Source organism: Lepidochelys olivacea (genome assembly GCF_965140295.1).
Source record: "Lepidochelys olivacea isolate rLepOli2 genome assembly, chromosome: 1".
Classification (NCBI taxonomy): Eukaryota; Metazoa; Chordata; order Testudines; family Cheloniidae; genus Lepidochelys; species Lepidochelys olivacea.
This window is the reverse complement of record NC_140411.1, coordinates 195679682-195699947: the sequence shown is the minus strand read 5'-3', so window position 1 is coordinate 195699947 and position 20266 is coordinate 195679682. Positions and strand designations below refer to the sequence as shown.

The 20266-nt window shown below is 42.5% G+C and overlaps 1 protein-coding gene across 1 annotated transcript in view; it reads right to left on the bottom strand.

The window, feature by feature from the left end:
• The window catches only part of MYH15 (myosin heavy chain 15), a 60786-nt gene that overhangs the window by 1543 nt on the left and 38977 nt on the right, over positions 1-20266 (bottom strand). Inside the window, exons 29-41 of the mRNA XM_084641840.1 lie at positions 20087-20213; positions 18790-18908; positions 17916-18112; positions 16763-17112; positions 15140-15264; positions 12527-12642; positions 8453-8645; positions 7286-7489; positions 5928-6053; positions 3555-3725; positions 2828-2932; positions 1965-2060; positions 1157-1294 (exon numbers count right to left, since the gene is read on the bottom strand). Of these exons, the coding sequence (XP_084497966.1) occupies positions 1157-1294; positions 1965-2060; positions 2828-2932; positions 3555-3725; positions 5928-6053; positions 7286-7489; positions 8453-8645; positions 12527-12642; positions 15140-15264; positions 16763-17112; positions 17916-18112; positions 18790-18908; positions 20087-20213 (2067 nt within the window). The remainder of the gene's footprint in view (positions 1-1156; positions 1295-1964; positions 2061-2827; positions 2933-3554; positions 3726-5927; positions 6054-7285; positions 7490-8452; positions 8646-12526; positions 12643-15139; positions 15265-16762; positions 17113-17915; positions 18113-18789; positions 18909-20086; positions 20214-20266) is intronic.

Here is a 20266-nt window from a genome sequence, read left to right as displayed (position 1 = left end):
AGCCACATTTTCACCCATAGTTCCAGCACCAGCACAGGGCCTAAAGGTATAGAAGGCCAGATCCTTAGCTGGCGTAAGGCAGTGTGGCTTCATCATCGAGAAAGGTATATCAATTTACACCACCGGAGGACCTAGCCCCATATGATTTATTCTGGTGTGGGCAGGCAAAGGAAATTGGAAAAATCTTGCCACACAATGGATATCATAACAAAGGAGAGGGTGATTGGATAAAATCTCCTTTTTAAGTTCTGGGGAGAGAGAGAGAGAGAGAGAGAGAGGTTTTCTTTGTGCCATCATGGCTGGGGTTGGTCACCCGACACATGCATTTCTAAAATCTTGAGCCTCAGAGTTTAGATTATGCCTCTAAGTCAAGTGGACAAAGATCATTCCAACTCCTTGTTCAATGCCTCATATGTGGATGAGGAGCATACTTGCACCTGTTACGATTTGGGTAATCAAAGGCTCTCTCACTCTTTCAACTGCAGGTCAAACCACATCCCCAAAGGTAAGAAATTTGGAACCTTTATTCAACAGCTTGGTGGTAAGTTCCCTTTACTCCAAATGCAAACCCACATACAAATATTAATAAAATATGAATGACTTAGAGTGCCTATACAGCCAATCACTAACACCCCAAACTGCAAAAGCTATCACCCTGCACTGAAAGCGCAGTTTCAAGATGAAGGTGAAATTGTGTGTAACCAAAAAATCTGCCAGTGCCATAATCCTCAGGCTGCACTGTGTTGTGGAAGAGGCCCTACAGGACAGGTAGAAATCCATGGTACATTGCAAGAGACGATGCTTTTGAATACCCACTATCAAAGAATAATATTTGATTATGTATTGGCAAAAACTCTCTTCGAGTTACAGCTGCTCAAGTAACAAAGTTTGTATTGGGATATATTAAGGACATGTTTCTTTGGCAGGTTATAAGGTTCAGGTCACTCTCCCAAAGTTTTTCCGTAATGTAAAAAAATAGAAGGCTGCAATAAAAACTCACATTTCAATCTGGTTCAGATTTATGATATGGAATAATTTTCCTATCTCGTATAGTACTGATGTAGAGCTGTGCTGATCAGTTCTCCTTCCTCTGCGTGTATGTGTGCACATGTGTCAGTGTGCAGAGACTCACTTATTCTGCAGAATAACACCATACCTTTTTTATCCCAATATCTCTTGTCTTGGTCCTCAGTTTATTAACTTGAGATTCAGCTATTTCAGCCCGTTCTTCGGCATCATCCAGCTCATGTTGCTGCTTCCTGTACTTTGCAAGATACTGATTGGATTGTGCTTCCTGGTAAGACAAAGGATTAGACAAATTTTTCCCTTGTAGATTTGAAAACGGTGATCTTCAGTACCAGGCAAGGTTCAAGTGTGTGAGACTAAGCGGCAAATATCCGTGGGGCTTAACCAACCTTTGCGATGCAAACATTTAGTCAAATGTTTTGCTGGTTTCACCAGTACTCCCCATTTTAAGGGAAACTTTCAGGATGGGGAAAAAACCCTTCTAACGTGGAACTACGTTATAGTCATTTTTCAGTAATCACCGACTTAGCGGGTTAACAGAATGTCATGAAAAGTTTCACTCTGGTTGATCCAAACCCCTTGCCCAGGATACACAGAAAGACAGCTCCGGAAAACTATATCCATACACAACACCAAGTGCAAGCTGCTTAAGATGGAACGGGTAGGGAGTGTACAGTGTAAATCAGTACTACATAGATCTTCAGCTAAGCTGAATATATTTAATAAAACTGCTAAATGATTTTTAGTATATGAAGGCCCTGAGACCCAGATCCTCAAAGGTATTTAGGTACCTAGATCTCATTGGTTTCAATGCGAGGTGCCTAAATGCCTCTGAGGATGTGAGCTCAAATGACCAAGGATGCAATTGTCAGTGAGGGCATGACTTGATTAAATTTAAAAAAAAAAAAATCCATGTCACAACTGTTCCTGTCACTTACAGCTTCCTCAGCTTGATGCTTATAGCTTTTCACTTTTAACTGCAGCTTATCGATCAGCTCCTGCATCCTGGTCAGATTCTTCTTATCTTCCTCTGCCTACATCAAGCAAACAGAAAAAATGCTTTAATGGTATGTATAGGCAGAAGGTACGAGTATGTCACAAACTGAGTAAGTTTTGTGAGGCAATTATTTCTATCACATTGGAAATTTAGGACTTTGAAACAAAACAGTTCAACTAGTATCACTATGTATAGAGATAAGAAAAATATTCTAGTGGACTGACCAAGGGTATGTATTTGTTTCAACGGTAAAACCAACACAGAGCAGTGGAAGGAACTATCAGGAAATATATTTAGAAAGTATCAAGCATAGTGATACAGACTCCCTAACGAATAATGCAGAGATGATGAAGGACATTTCTACTCTATAGAGTAAAAATGGTACCCCAGTGCATATCTTCTCCCTGTGCGTGTGGAAGCTTATCTTTTTATTCCAGTGACAAAAGTAAATTTAATCTATTTTATTCTGGTTAGTAGGGTCAATACCTGAGTGAGAGAGCTGGAGTCTCCTTCTCATGCATCAAGAAAAATGGTACCTACGGATGCTCCTTGACAGGTTTAAATAGCACCGTGTTAAAAATGCTAAAGCTCCAACTACACTAGATTAACAATTGTTTAGGTTAATTGAGGGTAGCATTGAAAAGTGTTTTTCTAAAATTCACTAGCACAGACAAAGCTTTTGGCAGTGCTCATTTCCACTGGGTGAAGGATGCAGCTCAACACTGTATTTGAAAGAAAACATTTCCTCCAGGGACCCACAGTTTAGTATAATACTTAGAAGGACTGGGGTTTTTGCTACAGTACCTGATAAGTCAGCTCCTTTATGCGTCTCTCATATTTGCGGACTCCTTTCTGGGCTTCTGTATTGCGACGAAGTTCATTCTCTAGATCATTTTCCAGCTCACGTACCTGCAAGAGAAGAAACATTATGCAATTCCACATGTTTAAACATCAAATAGTTTAATTTACAGTTTAAGTGATGTTCATCTTTGCAGGACCCTTTGTCACATATCTCCAAGTATGTGCTTCAGCAGTAGACCAAAATTTCCATGTAGATGTTGGTTTTCTACCCAGTTTATTATGCATTTTTATTACATAATGTTCATATTGCACTAGCAGTTCCAATCAGGACTGTAACCCCAACATACTAGAAACTGTACAAACATACAAATACTCCAAAGAGGTCACAAGCTAAGCTGGAAGCATAGAGGCTTTTCCATTTTCAGACTTTATGCCTTATTTTAAGCATGGACTTCATCATATACTTGGTGTTGGCTACAACAACCACATTGCTATGCCAACCAAGTCAGGTGATAAAAGGGAAAGATGGGTCCATGTGGACCTCACACCTGGCCTAGGTGTAACTCTTAAAAGAGTTTACGCTTAATATAATCTCTAAAGAGTTCTTTCTACTTTATAGATGGTCCCTAAGCCAAGGTCAGAAGTGACTGTGTCCAGAGCAACCATATTGTCTGAGTTTTATGAAGTATCTTCTTCTTTGGCAGGCCTATAAACAGGACAGAAAACCTACCCTGGACTCCAGCTTTTGGATCTGCTTCTTGCCACCTTTCAGTGCTATTTGCTCTGCTTCATCCAGTCTTTTCTGTAGATCTTTAATAGTCTGTTCCATGTTCTTTTTCATTCTCTCCAAGTGGGCACTAGTATCTTGCTCCTTTTTAAGCTCCTCAGCCATCATTGCTGCCTAAAATACAGATAAAACATCACAGTGAGGTCTGTTGGACTGTGGGAAGAGGCTTGTAAGAGAAGTGAGGGAAGCCCCACTGCTTGTATCATTTACACTAGACTGAACAAAGTACCAGAGAGTACTCTGTAGAGAGTTGTCCTTCACAAGTAGATTTGATGGACAGACAATGTGACCTTGTCATAAATATAAAGGGAAGGGTAACCACCTCTCTGTATACAGAACTATAAAATCCCTCCTGGCCAGAGGCAAAACCCTTTCACCTGTAAAGGGTTAAGAAGCTTGGATAACCTCCCTGGCACCAGACCAAAATGACTAGTGAGGAGACAAGTTACTTTCAAAGCTGGTGGGTGGGGACAAAGGGTCTGTCTGTCTGTGTGATGCTTTTGCCGGGACCAGGTCAGGAATGCTCTTCAGAACTTCTGTTAAGTTAGTAAGCAATCTAGCTAGAAATGTGTTAGATTTTCTTTTGTTTAATGGCTGGTAAAATAGCTGTGCTGAATGGGATGTATATTCCTGTTTTTGTGTCTTTTTGTAACTTAAGGTTTTGCCTAGAGGGATTCTCTATGTTTTGAATCTGATTACCCTGTAAGGTATTTACCATCCTGATTTTACAGAGGTGATTCTTTTACTTTTTCTTTAATTAAAATTCTTCTTTTAAGATCCTGATTGCTTTTTCATTGTCCTTAAGATCCAAGGGTTTGGGTCTGTGTTCACCCATGCAAATTGGTTAGGATTGTTATCAAGCCTTCCCCAGGAAAGGGGGTGTAGGGCTTGGGGGGATATTTTGGGGGGAAGACGTCTCCAAGTGGACTCTTTCCCTGTTCTTTGTTTAACACGCTTGGTCGTGGCAGCATAGGGTTCAAGGACAAGGCAAAGTTTGTACCTTGAGGAAGTTTTTAACCTAAGCTGGTAAGAATAAGCTTAGGGGGCCTTTCATGCAGGTCCCCACATCTGTACCCTAGAGTTCAGAGTGGAAGGAACCTTGACAGACCTAATAGGTCTTTTCCATCTCTCTCTTCTAATTCTGTGATTTAAGATCTAGCTTCCTACTTCAATACCTGTATGTGGCTTTTCTGTTGAGTAAAACTGTGCCATTTGTTACACACATTTTATACAGGCTGTACTAAAAATGGTCTAGATGCAATGCTTGTGAAAGTTGCTGGGCTAACAGGCCTGAAAGACCAATTCTCTATTTATCCATAGAATAGGTAGAGTCTGGGCAGTGTTAGGGAAGCTTCCCCAGTCTGTGCCGGCAGTGACTGTGAGGTACCACATCTAGGGACGAAGAGTTCAGAGGCCATGCCCTATTGTGTCTTGGGTCTTTCTGCTGACATTGCTAACAGCGGTGCAATGAGTCTATTTCTGAACAGACAGATATGATAACACCAAGGTCCAGCTACATATTTTGGATAGGTCACTGTACAGCCATCAGAAGATAATTGCTGTGCTGGAGTTGAACTGGTGACATCTCCCACCTCCGAAGGAGATAGACCAGCTGAAGAACAGTTGGGAAAAAAAATACAGGAAGAACTTCCTCCAGGAATTCTGGGTGTACAACGCATGGGGATTCAACACTGTGAAACCTGGGTCCCTGAATTTCACATTGTTTGCTGATATAACCCTTCTGGCAACGTTGATTTCTCCAGTTCTGCTGGAGCTGAAACAACACTAGCTTGACTCCTCTGCTCTCGAAGAGAGGTCTTCGATCTCTCTTCTCTTGACCATAGTCTTGTGCTGAGAGTAGTGTCATGTGGATCCCACATCTCTGGCCGGCATCTGACTTTAAAATTACTCTTTTGGGAATCTGGAATGTCCCCCCTCCAATCAGAGCCTTTCTTGTGATCTACGCAGCTGCCAAGTGGAACTTGGAGGGTGGGCTCCCAACTGTCTCAGCTTGTCCAGATGCAAAGATCTATTTGGAGGTGACATGACCCAACCCAGAGTTTCAGGATCAGCAGATGTGCCCCTTCTTGGAGAAGAGAAATTGACCAAGGAGAAAATGTTTCTCTTTTCCTCCCTCCAACCTTTTCTGCACCAGGGCAGCATTAACCCCTTTCAGCCAGCTCTGGAGCCCACTGAATAAACCGTTCCCCCTCCCCCCGCCCCATAGCCACAGAAATGGAAATTCAGGGGGCACGAAGTGTTGTCAGAATATGGTGCTATACCTGCAAAAAGGGAACAAGCAGCCAATCTACTTACATCGGTGATAGCTTTCTTGGCTTTTTCTTCAGCATTCCTGCACTCCTGTATAGCCTCCTCTACTTCATTCTGCATCTGAGAGATGTCAGTCTCCAGCTTCTTCTTCTGATTGATAAGGCTTGTGTTCTTTTTGTTAAAAAAAGGAGGGGAAAGATTATTAGGGACATAGATAAATTGTTGAAGTCCTACAACAAACCTATGACCACACGTCTATTTTTGCAGCTCCCTAGACTTCACAGGATACAGTATCTATTAACATGGTATGGGCCTGACTTTATTTTTTAGACCATCTTTAGATTGTGTGTATTTTATCTTTTTTAAAAAAGTTCCCAGAGCTCTGAATATCCGTATTTAACAAACAAAATGGAACTAAAAAAAATTCAGCCAAACACTGAAATAGGGGACTGGTGCAGTGTTTTCAGCTCTGGTCAATGAAGGGCCCAAATTCAGTTATTCTAAAAGGTGATTAAAGTGGAAATCCAATATTGTGGCTGCAGTTCAGGAGGTAGCACATAATGTGTTAGCAGCACAAGTTTTGCTAATGCATGACAAGCTTTCATCGCCTGCTGGTATTTAATTATTTAGAGATGGGCTCATAGGGGTTTGGAGTGGACATCCCCGTCTGTGAAGACACAGCCTCCTAGAACCTGCTAAGAATTACAGTCTCCACTTAAGGAGGTAACAAGCAACAAGGGCAAATCACTTATTTTATCTGCTCTCCCCATCCCAGCCCTCATCAGCCTACCATTTGATGGCCCTATATTGATGAAGATCTTTGATGTGGTATGGAGCCACTTGCTGCCAGTTAAAATGTACTGTCTTGCTCAATGTAGCTATACATAATGAATGGACTTTGCATGTTTTACTGAAGGCTTCTCTAAGCAGCTTGCATAAAAAGGTCACACATACCACTTCCCCTGACCCCCCCATCAAAATAGCGTCCATACAATCCACAAACCCAACTGGGTTTTAACATTGCTGCGTGTAAACACTAGTAGTAAGATAGTCTGAAATTCTATGACACCCTGTGAAAGAAGGTAAAGACCCAATTATCATCTGACTTCCATCTTTACCCTTTCTAGGAAGTGTTTATTATAGCAGGCTAGATCACTTCTGCACTGATATCATGATGGGAATGAAGTATAATATGGGGAGAGAGAGAGAGAGACTGACTGACTCATTTTCTTTAGTGGAATGAATGAAACTTCTCTGACAAATGATGGTCGGTGGTTATGGCATTCATATCCTTCTGGCATGTGCAATCTTTAGGTTTCTCCAATGGCCACTACTGCTGCTTGTTGAGACTAGTGTACACAGCGCTTAGGAAACCGCTCCCCTCCCACTCCTTGAAATCCAACCTGGGTGTGGAGAAGGTTCACACGTTCAGTGGCTTCCAGTAGCTCTTGCTCCGCCAGCTTACGCCCACGTTCAGTCTGGTCTAGCACGGCCCTCAGCTCATCAAGCTCTGATTGGAGAAGATTGTTCCGCCTGTCAGTGACCGCCAGCTGCTCCTTCAGGTCTTCACTCAGGTGTGCTGAATCATCCATCTGCACTTGCAGGTCCTGGAGCAGAAACAGCAGCATTCTCACACACTAGCGTGACAGGACTTGAGCTTAGGGTGACCAGATGTCCCGATTTTATAGGGCCAGTCCCAATATTCGGGGCTTTTTCTTATATAAGCTTCTGTTATGCCCCACCCCCTGTCCTGATTTTTCACACTTGCTATCTGGCCACCCTACTTGAACTCAAGTCTTTGCTGTTCCATGCCAAAGCCTCTGAAAATCTGTCTGAACAATGCGGAATGGAGGCTTATCCAGGAGGTCTCGAAGCTGTTTTAGCTCCTACTTAGAAAAGTACTGCAAAGACTTCCTCCCTCCATGCTGTGAGAAATAGCACGTTTAATTCACCCTGGCCTGCTGTGTTGGGGCCATGAACTGCATCTTCCAAGTCAGTGGTGGTTTCAAGTGGGGGTATTTTGTGGATTCATCCTCTGGGGAGTGCAGGTGAGGGATTAAGGAGTCTCCAGGAAATCTGACTTTATGCCCCGACATCAGTTTAATAGGAAACTATTTGGCAGAGGCTGCTGGAGAATTAAGTTAAATGAAGCTACGCAGATCATCTGGCCATTCTGACTCCCTGTCAAATGGCTCCTCCTTTCAAGGACCCATCAGCTGGGGACAGGAAGTCCCTTGTACTGCTGCTTTTCCCCCTCACAGAGGGCTGTCTATTCATCAGGACCCTGTGACCCTCGGGAAGAATCTGATTAAATTTTTATCAAGCTCTTTGAAGATGTTATAGGCTAAGAAGTACTTTGTAGCAGACACACACCCAGGACTGGCCATGCGCTGCATGGCACGCTAACTGCACCTAGTCTTTTGGAACAGAGTCTCAGTTTGTACTCATAATAATTGCTGTAAAAGCACTTGCTCTGTGTGTGTGTGTTTTCTGTTTGAATTGCTACATATTAATAAAACCCAGCCCTTGCTTGTGGTTGGGTAGTTCTGAGTAGCAGCTCAATGGGGTACCTTTATTTGTGCCTGCAGGATACGTGCAGTCTTTGTTGCCTCTGAGGCATGCCTGTTAGCATGGCTGAGCTGGATTTCCATCTCGTTGAGGTCCCCTTCCATCTTCTTCTTCAGCCGGATGGCCTCATTTCTGCTCTTGGCTTCAGAATCAAGGGTGGACTGCAGCGAGTCTATGGTACGCTGCTGGTTTCTCCTAATTTTGGAGTAATATTCAGAAGACATTATAGGGGTAAGGAAATCTTTCCCCTCCCTCCCCAGAAGTTTTAATTACCTCCAGTAACATTTTATTTCCTGAAAGAGTTGCATTTTCAGGAATGAAATCATATATGGATGAGTGTATACAGCAGTAGTACATAATGACCCATTGTGATCACTAGTTCGGTCTGCTCCCCTCAAAAAGCTCCTGATCATAGTCAGAGTTTAAGGCCAGAAGAGACCACCAGATCCTCTAGTCTGTCCTCCTCTATATCACAGGCCACCTATACCAATCAGCACCCACACACTAAACCCAACATCCAAAATTAGACCAAAGTATTACAGCCCAGAGGAGGCTAGACTATTATGTGCCACATAGCAAGCCACATCATTCCCCTCTTCTTCCTCCCTAAATGTCCAAATAGCACCTTTGAGGCTATTACACTGGGGAGGGTCACAAATTCTTTCTTCTGGGTTTGAACGCAACAAACAATACTTAATTCTTGGCACTACTTCAGTGCTTTACATCTGAAGCTCTAGACGAATTTTGTACCATTTTGTACAGGCATTAACCATCAATCAATACTCACACCTCTGAGAGGTAGGCAAGTATTCCTATTTTATATATGGGGAAACAGAGACTGAGAGGTATGTAGTTTGTCCCTTGCAATACAGTGAGTCATTAGAACTCAGGAATTCCTGATTCTGAGCCACATGCTTTGAGGTTTTGGCAGGTTCTTCATTATCCCCTCTCTCTACCAGGAAATGATTCAAGGAATTGTAAGTGTCTGATATTTGCTGAATTTTTTTAAAGGGCTTCTGGCAGTGACTATATTGACCCATAATTGGTCTGTTTCCTGTCCTTTGTTATACAAAATAAGTGCTGAGATTCATATCACTCACAACAACCCCAGAGTTCTCAGGAACAGCCCAGCATGTCTGGGAATCGTTCCAAGTCTCACATAATCAAAACACCAAACCATTATTCAGACATATCAGGGATGGAAAGCACCTGTCAGAGACCTCGGAGACATTGCAGGACTGTTCCCTATAGCACATTTTCTAGAATTTTGCCCAATTTACTTCTAAAGGAGAGGTTTCAAAGTAGCAGCCGTGTTAGTCTGTATTCACAAAAAGAAAAAGGAGTACTTGTGGCACCTTAGAGACAAACAAATTTATTTGAGCATAAGCTTTCATGAGCTTCATGCATCCGATGAAGTGAGCTGTAGCTCATAAAAGTTTATGCTCAAATAAATTTGTTAGTCTCTAAGGTGCCACAAGTACTCCTTTTCTTTTTTCTAAAGGAGAGTAATTCCTCAGCCTAATAGGGCTCACTCAAAGGGGAAAAAAATAACCCAAGGAACAAGAAAACCCTTGCTTTCATCTCCTTGCTTCCTGTTACATCCCCCTCAATTCTCAGATAATCCCTTGTCCCCCTTGATAAATCTTCCCCGTTCTGTCTCTGCTGAGCCAAACTGCACACCTTTGCTGGTAGCTCTTCATCTGCCCTCAAAAGTCAATTCAGCATTTTTAGTGCTTTTTGTATAAACTCACGACACATGGATCTACGTGTTGCTGGCAGCGGGCTGCCCGGAACTAAAGGTAGTGTCGCAGGTGTGGGCATCATGGGGACCTAAAAAGCACAGGCTACAGTAAGGGAGAGTGGGATGAGTGCAGCTCCCCTCCCCCCCTTCTGCTAACAGCAGAGGGAGAACTCCCCGTCCAGTGCTCCTCTCTGGCGGCTTTGTCTAGAGCTCTGGCTCCTGTCTCAATCTATTTTAACCACTGACAGAGGAACTGTCACCTGCCTACTCTGCAGTGTGATGCCTCTCTGTGACCTGTCCAAAAATCACTCTCTAATGTCCATATCACACGGCTGACTCAGTCACGCCCACACTTCTAAAGTTTCTTCCACTAGTACTGCTTTCCAGGCTTCTCCTGCCCACTGAATATGTATTGCTGATGATAGCTCTTCTATAGCGCTTTTCCTCAGTAGATCTCAGAGCACGTCACAAAGGGCAACGTCATTAACTCCATTTTGCTCATAGGGAGACTGAGACTTACAAAGGTGAAGCAGTCCAATGGCAGATCTGGATACAGACCCCAGATCTTCTGAGTCCCACTGTGGTGCACTATCCACTAGGCCACCCTGCCTAGTAGTAGCTTTTTATTGCACACCACATCATTTCTGTTTTCATTTACTAGCTATGTTCCTTGATTTAGTGCCCTCCGGTTGCTCCCTGCTCTCTTTTTTCCTAGTAGTCCATCCAGCTCACCAACCACATTCAGATCCTTATGTCATTATTTCCCCTCCAAGACAAGGTCCCTGATTCTATTCATTTGTGGGCCGTACTTTTAGGAATGTTCCTCAGAACCCTGTAGTGCTGCTTCCAGGCATGTACCTGGGGAGCCAGCACAAAGATTTCCAGGGTGCGTTTTGCAACTTTAAGGGCCTGCTGCTTACAATGGAGTAGAACCCCATGGGGAGGGGAGGCTGCGATGGCAGACACTCCACAGGCAGAACAGTAATTCAGTGTAGGCCTATTGGTGAACATGTCCACAGGGATCTTAGTTAAAACCGAACAAAATTTTTTCAACAAAAAATGACCGGTTTTCAAAATCAACCACTTTTTGTGAAAAGCTTATACTTTCTCACAGTTTTTTGGTTTTTAATCAAATGCTGAATTTTCAACTCTTCCCCCCTGCCCCCCGGTTTCTTCCCTCATTCCTCTTTGCTCCCAAATATGACAGAAAGAATGATTTCTAGATGGCCCCTTTTGCCACTAACTTTTCAGAACGTCTTCAACTTTGGGAAAATTACAGAATTACAGGAAAAATGAAACTAACTCTAATTTCTAATTTCCCAAAAGGGTGGAGAAGTTTTTAGAAGTTGCAGGGCGGCAAAAGGAAAAATGAAAGCAAAAAGTGGAAAAAAATGGAAAGAAATCTGGATATCAGACACTTTCTATTGCACTGAGTGGCAAAAAAGAAACAGGGAAACCACTTTAAACATGTCAGAAAAACTTTTAAAAACCCCCAAATTGTCCCATTTTGAATCCTGCAAAAAGGAAACAATTTAGAAGTTTTGAAATGGTTTTTCCATTTTTCAACCAGCTTTAGTCTCAGTGTTGTTGCAGCATCTTCTCAGATGTGGCACCCTAAGCAGCTGCCTACTGTGGGGCAGTTCTTGGGCGGAGTGTTGGAAGGCATTAGTGTAATAGCAGCCCTTGATGCGAGTGTTGCATCACTAGTCTGTTTCCACACTACAGATTCTTTGACTTAGTGGCTCCCAAGGTCTGCCTTATACCCCCGCTGAGTTGTGTTATTACCACCACTACACACACAAATGATGGATGTGTGTCTGTGGGCAGGTGTCACGGAGCTTTACCTTGTGTTAAGTTGCTAGTGAAGATAAGCCTTTGGCCCATCACTAGGCATGCCCTTATATCTAGCAGGAGAATGTGTCGTCTTTGTTTGGCTAATCTACCTGGTTTTCATATGCTCTCTTACTGCATTCTGAGTCATGATACTGCAGCCAGGATTAATCCCACTATGGAACACCCCTCCCTTTTAGGTAAACGGAAGAAACTGTAAGTATTTTTAGGGATGGCCAAACTGGTTAGAAAAAGTGGACTGCATCTAACTCTGACCCACACATGACCCATTTAACGGAACAACTGTTCAACGGTTGGTTTTGTTTTTAGCTTTGCACATCTCTGTGCTTCCTTCTTTGGCCAGAGATGAAAATACCGAAAGCTTGCAAGAAACTTTATTCCAGCCAGATTTCCAGGATGATCAGAAAAGCTGGCAGAAGCCTTGAAGAAACGTCAGAACTTCTGAGTTTCACCAATTACAAACCATTTTCTCACTGTATAGTACCTAATGTTTTCCATTTCCTCCTCCTTTTCTGCCAGTTTTCTTTCAAACTCTGCTTTAATCTGAGAAATTTCAAGTTGAAAACGAAGGCTCTTGCTTTCTTCATGCTCCAGGGCTCCCTGAAATAAAAGGCACACAACTGAACAAGTCTCTTAGGCCAGAGATCCTTAGACTTTTTCAAAGTATGAATCGCAACATTGAGATTGACCCTGGACACCACCTCCTCATTCCTGACTGTCTCCTCACCCATCACCATCTACCTGTGGCAACTACAGTTGCTTCTTGAGAAAAGTAACCTGGCTTTCCTAATGTGTTTACCTATCTTTTAATGCAATTTGGCAGCTGGAAACATGAGCAGTCACCTCTTCAGACTACACATGGTCAAACAGTTTGAGAACTGATGTCTTAGGCCTTGTCTACTCAGTTTTTGTACCAATACAAAAACTGTATACAGACAAGCTTTACACAGTAATGGTAAAAGGGCTCCATCCTGCTCCCACTGAAGTGAGTGGCAAAACTCCCAAAGACTTCAGTGGTAGCAGAACTCAGCCACAGGATTGTTTGCAAAACCTCTCTAAATCTGTCTTTCCCCCCCACCTCCCCATCAGCCTTACATCAATAGGTACATGTGTTTGCTGAAATTAACTATACTCATTCACATGATCATCAATACTATACTCCTTGCCAAATCTTGTTCTAGAAGCATGCATGGCTCCCATTGATGGCAGTGGGATCTGTGTAAGTGAATCTCTAACCTGACACCAAAAGGAAGAGAAGGATGAAAAGTATCAGGTTTTCATGACAAAATATGTAGCTATCAAGATCTTCCCCTTTTCCAGTAAAACCTGTAAGGAAACTATCTGGTAACCTCCTATTTTAAATCCCATGACTTTTGTTTTTGTTTCCCCCCCATAAATTGCGATCAAGAGACTTTACGTAATATGGTTAAATGCTAAGGCCCCAGACTTGCAGGTCTTACTTAAGCAGAACTCCCATTGAAGTCAGTGGGAATTCAGACTGATTCCTGACTGAGCCAAAACTTCCTCTGATTTAAACAGGCAGATTAGCTGGGTAAGGATTGGGTACTTGTGAAGAGAGCAGTCACTCATTGATCTACATTTGTCTCAAGAGATATCATCAATAGAATAATGACATACAAAAGACACAGATAAGCAAATTATCCCTTATTTCTGGTCACCATGCACCATCTATATTCATTTTAACAAACACGCCACACTAATAAACCACCAATGGTAACAGCACACAAAAGTACTGCACATTAAAGCAACAGCCAGCAGCCGAGATTCACAAGAAAAAACCTTATTAAAAATATTGCACTCCACAACTGATTTTTAAATAAGATACATCATCATTTTGGGGATGTAACACAAACTTTCCTTGCACTCATTAGCCTGATCTGCTTGCAGACTTAGAATTCTGGGATGTATTCCACATAATTCATGAAAGTCAGGTGTGTCATTATAACCCCAAGAACGGATGTATTCTCTCTCATGAGATAAATATGTACACTGCACATATAATCACTCTCAGCACCCCAGAGCTCTGGAAAAGGATGCTATTTTCTCCGCTCTGATTTTAACACCTGTCTACATGGCCATGAAATCCCTGCCAAGTATAAAACATCCTGTAACAGACCAAAAAAAGTTACACATATTTAGTGTATTAACATTTTACAGTTATTTGGTTAATTTCATTTTTGCAAACATTGTTAAGAGGAGGGCAAAAAAAATATTGACACAAAAAATTCAACACTTGACTTTAATGAAAAATCCCCCGCCACATGCTATATTAGCCATCAGACACTGATGCACCAACCTAGCCCCACAGTGTACCAAAACCTCAAGAAATCTACAAGCTGACCTTTTAAATGAATAACCAGGAGCTGATTTCCACCTGGCCTGTAATGAATTTTGTAGTGCTGGTTCACTCTCAGAAATTGAGGTGGGTCCTCCATGTATGTATGCATGCCTGTCACTGCAGAAAATTACTGTGATTTTTACCAGACTCCTTTGGGATTTAAAGATTTTCTAAATGGCCTCTTTTCATTTGGGTTTATGAGACTGCTACTCTTGCTTAGCAAACTATCATTGTAGGAAGAAAGCAGGGCACTAATCTCAGTGCAATCCATAGTGAGACATTATTTACAATAAAACTTCATAAAGTTTATAGCTTTTAATGCTCAAAGAGGAAGATGAGAGTTACGAATTTGCTGATGAATACAAGATATTTGGCATACTCAGTAAGGTGTTAAATTGGATGAACAAAACCACCACCCGTGGCAGCTTGCATTTTAAAAAGTGACTGGGAATTTGGATGCTCCAAGCTGAGCTGCTTTGAAGAGGCCTGATTTTCAGAGGAAGGGTTTCTTGCAGTTTCTGAAAATCAGGTCACTATAGAGGTGTCTCAGTTTGGACACCCAAAAATTGAAGCTGCCAAAATCATGTTACTTTTGAAAATTTAGGCCAGCAAGATTGGTGTGTAAATACAGAGGAGCAGAGAAAGATCTCCTAATAATAAGCAGTAAATTTTTGCTGTGTGACTGAGAAAGTGATGCAGCAACAGACAAACCTCCTTCCCTCCCTTCCTTCCTCTTACCTCAGCTTCTTCCAGGGCTAACTGAACTTCTGACTTTTCTTGTTCAACTTGTTTCTTGATTTTTTCTATCTCATGAAGGCTCTTGTTTCCTTCACTAATCTGATCAGTCAGATCAGAAATCTCCTCTGAAATGACAAGAAGAAGAATTTAGTATCAGAAAGTCCCAGAAACATAGTACTGTACATACAAGTGTAACATTATGATTTTACCACCTGGCACAGAGAGTGATTACAAAAATCACCTTCCAAATAACTTGCTAAAGGTTTGTCTATACACAGAAGTTGCACTGATTTCACTTAAATCTGTTTAATTAAAGCAGTGCATCTTTTGTGTGGGGACTCTCCACAACCCGTTTTAAACTGGTTGTAGCAGTTTAGCAAACTTGCTAGTTTCTGGAAGGGCTCTATGGTGGCAGATGACAGAACAAGGAGCAATGGTTTCAAGTTGCAGTCGGGGAGGTCTAGGTTGGATATTAGGAAACACTATTTCACTAGGAGGGTGGTGAAGCACTGGAATAGGTTACCTAGGGAGGTGGTGGAATCTCCATCCTTAGGGGTTTTTAAGGCCCTGCTTGATGAAGCCCTGGCTGGGATGATTTAGTTGGTGTTGGTCCTGCTTTGAGCAGGGCGTTGGACTAGACGACCTCCTGAGGTTTCTTCCAACCCTAATCTTCTATGATTCTGTCCACCAAACTTCAAATGTCCCATGCAGCAGTCCATCTACATTCCTCACTCCTATTCCAAGTAGCACCTCTAAACAATGACAGAGTACGTTAACTCTCCACCCCCATTCAATACTTGTGCTCACTCAAGTGATTGCCAAGAAGGACAACAGTGATGATTGGGGTTATTTTGTGATGTGAACTCCTCTGGGCCTGTATGAAGAACTGGTTGGATTTCCTGTGAGTAACATACACCCGAGAGTTCCTTTATGATTCCATGATCTTTTGAAATAGGACCTACTATTTTAAGACTTTAACTCTGGTCATAAGTGTCAGATGGATGGTACAGCTCAAAACAAAATTCTAGACAACAAGCCAATAAAGTTGAAGAACTTAGTACAGTTCCATTAAAATTTTTCTAATTACATGGGACTGGATATTTCAAAATATTTGCTAAGGGATTGTGGCCAAAAATCTATCACAAAATGGCTGTTCAGAGGCCTCAGTGAAACTATTTGTCTCTCATACACTAGTGGAGAAGTGTTCCATGTTACAAAAAGCACCATAACTGGTACCAGTTAGGTCCTTTGTCGGCAGGCTCAGCAGTTGGCCAGTGATGGAAAGGGTTTGATTTCTTCTTTATCCCATGAAGATAGACCCTGCTACAGGGTACAATTGGGGTACTTTGGCAGGTTAGTGTAGAAAAGCATGCACTAACTGCCTGTATGTTGCTCCTGTTCCTGTGGATAAATGCTGTTAATTCAGCATCTTTCACCAGCACCAAATTCGTTTAAAAACTGGATGTAGAGAAGGAAAATAGAACAGATTTCAGTGACAGAGGGAACATCCACTGCTCCAGTGCAGTAGTGAGACTAATTTTATCCCACTTCTACAGGGGCACCACATCTCAAGACAACCAGGTTCTCTCTTAACTACTGCTGAGCCTGTTATGCATGGCCTACCTTGGAGGTTCTTGTTTTCCCTTTTCACTGTCTCCAGATTGTCCAGAGTTTCTTCGTAGGCATTCTTCAGTTTAAACAGCTCTGTGCTCAGGCTACGGGCTTCCTTCTGGGAAGCTTCAAGCTCTGCTTGCGTCTCCTCGTACTTCTGCTTCCAGTCACTGATGAGCTTGTCAAAATTGCGCTGCTTCTTGTCCAGGGCTGCCGCTGCCGAGTTAGCCCTTTCTAAGTCAATCATGATGTCCTCCAGCTCGTTCTGCAGCCTGTGCTTTGTCTTCTCCAGGGAAGAGCACTTGGCATTGGCTGCCTCAATTGCTTCCTCAGCTTCCTGTAGGCGAGCCGCTAGCTTTTTTCTAACATGGGGAAAAATGGGGCAGAGCAGTAAGACAACCATGAACAGGCCTGATTAGGCCTCAGCTGGAGTACTGTGTCCAGTTCTGGGTGCCAAATTTCAGGGAAGATGTGGACAAATTAGAGAAAGTCCAGAGGAGAGCAACAAACATGATTAAAGATCTAGAAAACATGACCTATGAGGAAAGATTGAAGAGGTCTGTTTAGTCTGGAGAAAGAGAAGACTGAGGGGGGACATCATAACAGTTTTCAAGTACATAAAAGGTTGTTACAGGAGGGGGGAGAAAAATTGTTGTTCTTAACTGCTAAGGATAGGACAACAAGCAATGGGCTTAAATTGAAGCAAGGGAGGTTTAGGTTGAACATTAGGAAAAACTTCCTAACTGTCAGAGTTGTTAAGCACTGGAATAAATTTTGCTTAGGGAGGTTGTGGAATCTCTGTCACTGGAGATTTTTAAGATCGGCTCAGACAAACACCCGTCAGGGATGGTCTAGATAATACTTAGACCTGTCTTGAGTGTAGGGGACTGGACTAGATGACCTCTCAAGGTCCCTTCCGGTTCTACGATTCTATGAATAGCTCCCAAACAAGTTATCAAGTAAGTGTGGCTCCTGATTAATGGCAAGAGCCACTTGGAGATGGCAAACACAACACAGACAGAGCGTACATTCATCTGACAGTGTGGAAACTACTAGCACTGTAATCCTCTTATTCTGAATATTTCAGTGTGGTTAAAAAATGCTATGGAGTGTAGTTCTCCCAGTGGAGTACAGGAAGAAGGCAACAATAATAGAAACCACTTACTTGGCTTCTTCTAGCTCCTCAGTTCTTTGAATGGCATCAGTTTCATATTTAGTCCTCCACTGTGCCACTTCTGCATTTCCCTTGGACAGAGCCCGCTGCAGCTCTGCCTTGGCTTCTTGCTCCTCTTCAAACTGCTCCCGCAGAAGATCGCAGTCGTGCCTTGCAGCTTGCAGTGCATGAGCAAGGGCGTTCTTGGACTGCAGGATTAATAGGTTACATCGTTATAGTCAAGGATGGCAAACCAGTCTGGGACACAATAAGCCCCAACCAACAGGTCCCCAACAATCCAAACTGAGCCTTTCTAGGTTACAAAAAGTTCAGTTCCTTTTCCTCTTTGTCTCCGAGTGTCTGGCCACAGCTGAGGGGAGGGGAAGAGAACAAGAAAGGACATTCTCAAGGTATTTCTGGTCCAAATGGAAGTAAGAAACACCCTAAATGCCACGAGAAAGCCCGTTTCCCGTGTCATGTCCAGCCCAGCATTGAGACCAAACATGTTCTAATTCATTCGCATAAGCATCCAAACATTCAAATGAAAATTCTAAGATTTATCAAACACTTTTTACTGCTTGGAGCCCCTGTTAGAATGATTCTTTCTAGAAAGAGAGAGTATAACTAACTCCTCTTCCTCACCTCTCTGACTTGTCCTGGTCAGATGCAGAAATTCCTATTAGTACTGCCATCAGAATGTTTAGGCTCAAATGTCTGGTTTTAGTTTTCCTCCTCGTTAAAAGTAAACAAATCCATTCCCATTCATCTCAGTCAACAAGCATTCCAGCCATCTCACCCTTTTTTTTTTTTAAACTATAGCTAGTGAAATGTATCATTGTCAAAAGCTGACACATAAGCAAATGGGGTGAAAGAGCCAAAGCATTACCTTTGTTTCCTCTTCCAGCCGTCTTCTAAGTTCTTCAATCTGCTGAGTGAATGACGTCTTCCCTCTGGAAAGCTGACTTATCAGTGACTCTTTTTCTTCTAGCTGCCTTGCAAATTCACCTGCCATGGGATTTTAACCAAGCAAGATTGGAACATTAGTTGCTTGCTATCCCACTGGGCCAAATTCAAGGTTTAGTTACAACCCTCCAAAGAGAAACCCCACCCTTCCCCAGTGAATATGGCTGATCTCTTGTTAAGAAAAGCATCTGAGTCAGCCTTCTCAGATATATGCGAGGTTTCTTTTAGTTTATTTACACATGGCATGTACAGTGGTACATTAATTTTAGTTGGACTCTTGCATCATTCACTGAAGTAGACATACACTAGCTTCCATGTGCAATTACTGTTTTTTTCCTTCATACTTTTTATTACTGTACATTGTACTTCTATAGACCTTTTCCCCAATGTTGCAAAGCAGTTTAGAAATATCAACTTCACAACTCCTACGAGGCAGGTCAGGAGAATACATGGGAACACATTAGCCACCACGTGAATACAGCCAGTGTGGAGATGGTATGCAGCAGCCATTTAACAGTGCACAGCAATGCTGCACACTAGTTTAGGACAGGAAATGAAAAACATAACACCCAAGTGAAAATACATAGGAATGTTGGTTAACAAAACAGTGATCAGAGTTGGAATTTGGTCAAGATGCAGAGATTAAAACTCTGACTCTGGCAAAAAGTGGCATAGGATCGTGAATTATCACTAATAAAACACTGGTTTCATGTCTCACTGCAAAGAATGCCTGTCCAGAAGCACAATGCCCTAACACCATGTTGGGGCATAGCACACTCACAAACAATAATGCCGCCTACGTGAGGTGTTCCTTGTTCAGGGTCTTCACAGCTGAACCTTGCTCAGCATTGCCCTGTTTAGCTGAGATGATATGATGGCAGCATGGCTCAAGGGTAGCCTTAGGGTAAGCTTATTCTTTTAAAAAAGCCAGGTGTATTTGAGTGAGCTTCTACTTGCACACATAGGTGTCACTACTAAATGAGACCTGTGAAAGGCAGGGGGGATGCTCTTTGATTAAAAAAAGATCCATCTGGACTTGTTTATAACCCAGATGAAAGGATGTGAGGCAAGGCTCACCTGTGGTACCACACAGGTAGTATCTAACTAGGTGTTTACTCTTCACTCAGCTACCTGTATGCAACAGAATTCCAATTCCCTGCAGGGTCTAGCACATTCCTGCAATGAACTCAAAGAAGCTCACTGATGCTGCATATGCCTACCATTCTCAGTTTGCAGCTTTCCTTTTTGGGTGGTGAGGTCATTCATTAAGCGAGTCATTTCATCCAGTTTAGTCTTTGTCTCATTGAGGTTGTCTTCATATGTGCGACAAAGTTTTTCTGCATTCGACTAATGGAATTGAGAGAAAAGATACACAAAGCTGCAAACTTCCCAGCCCAGGT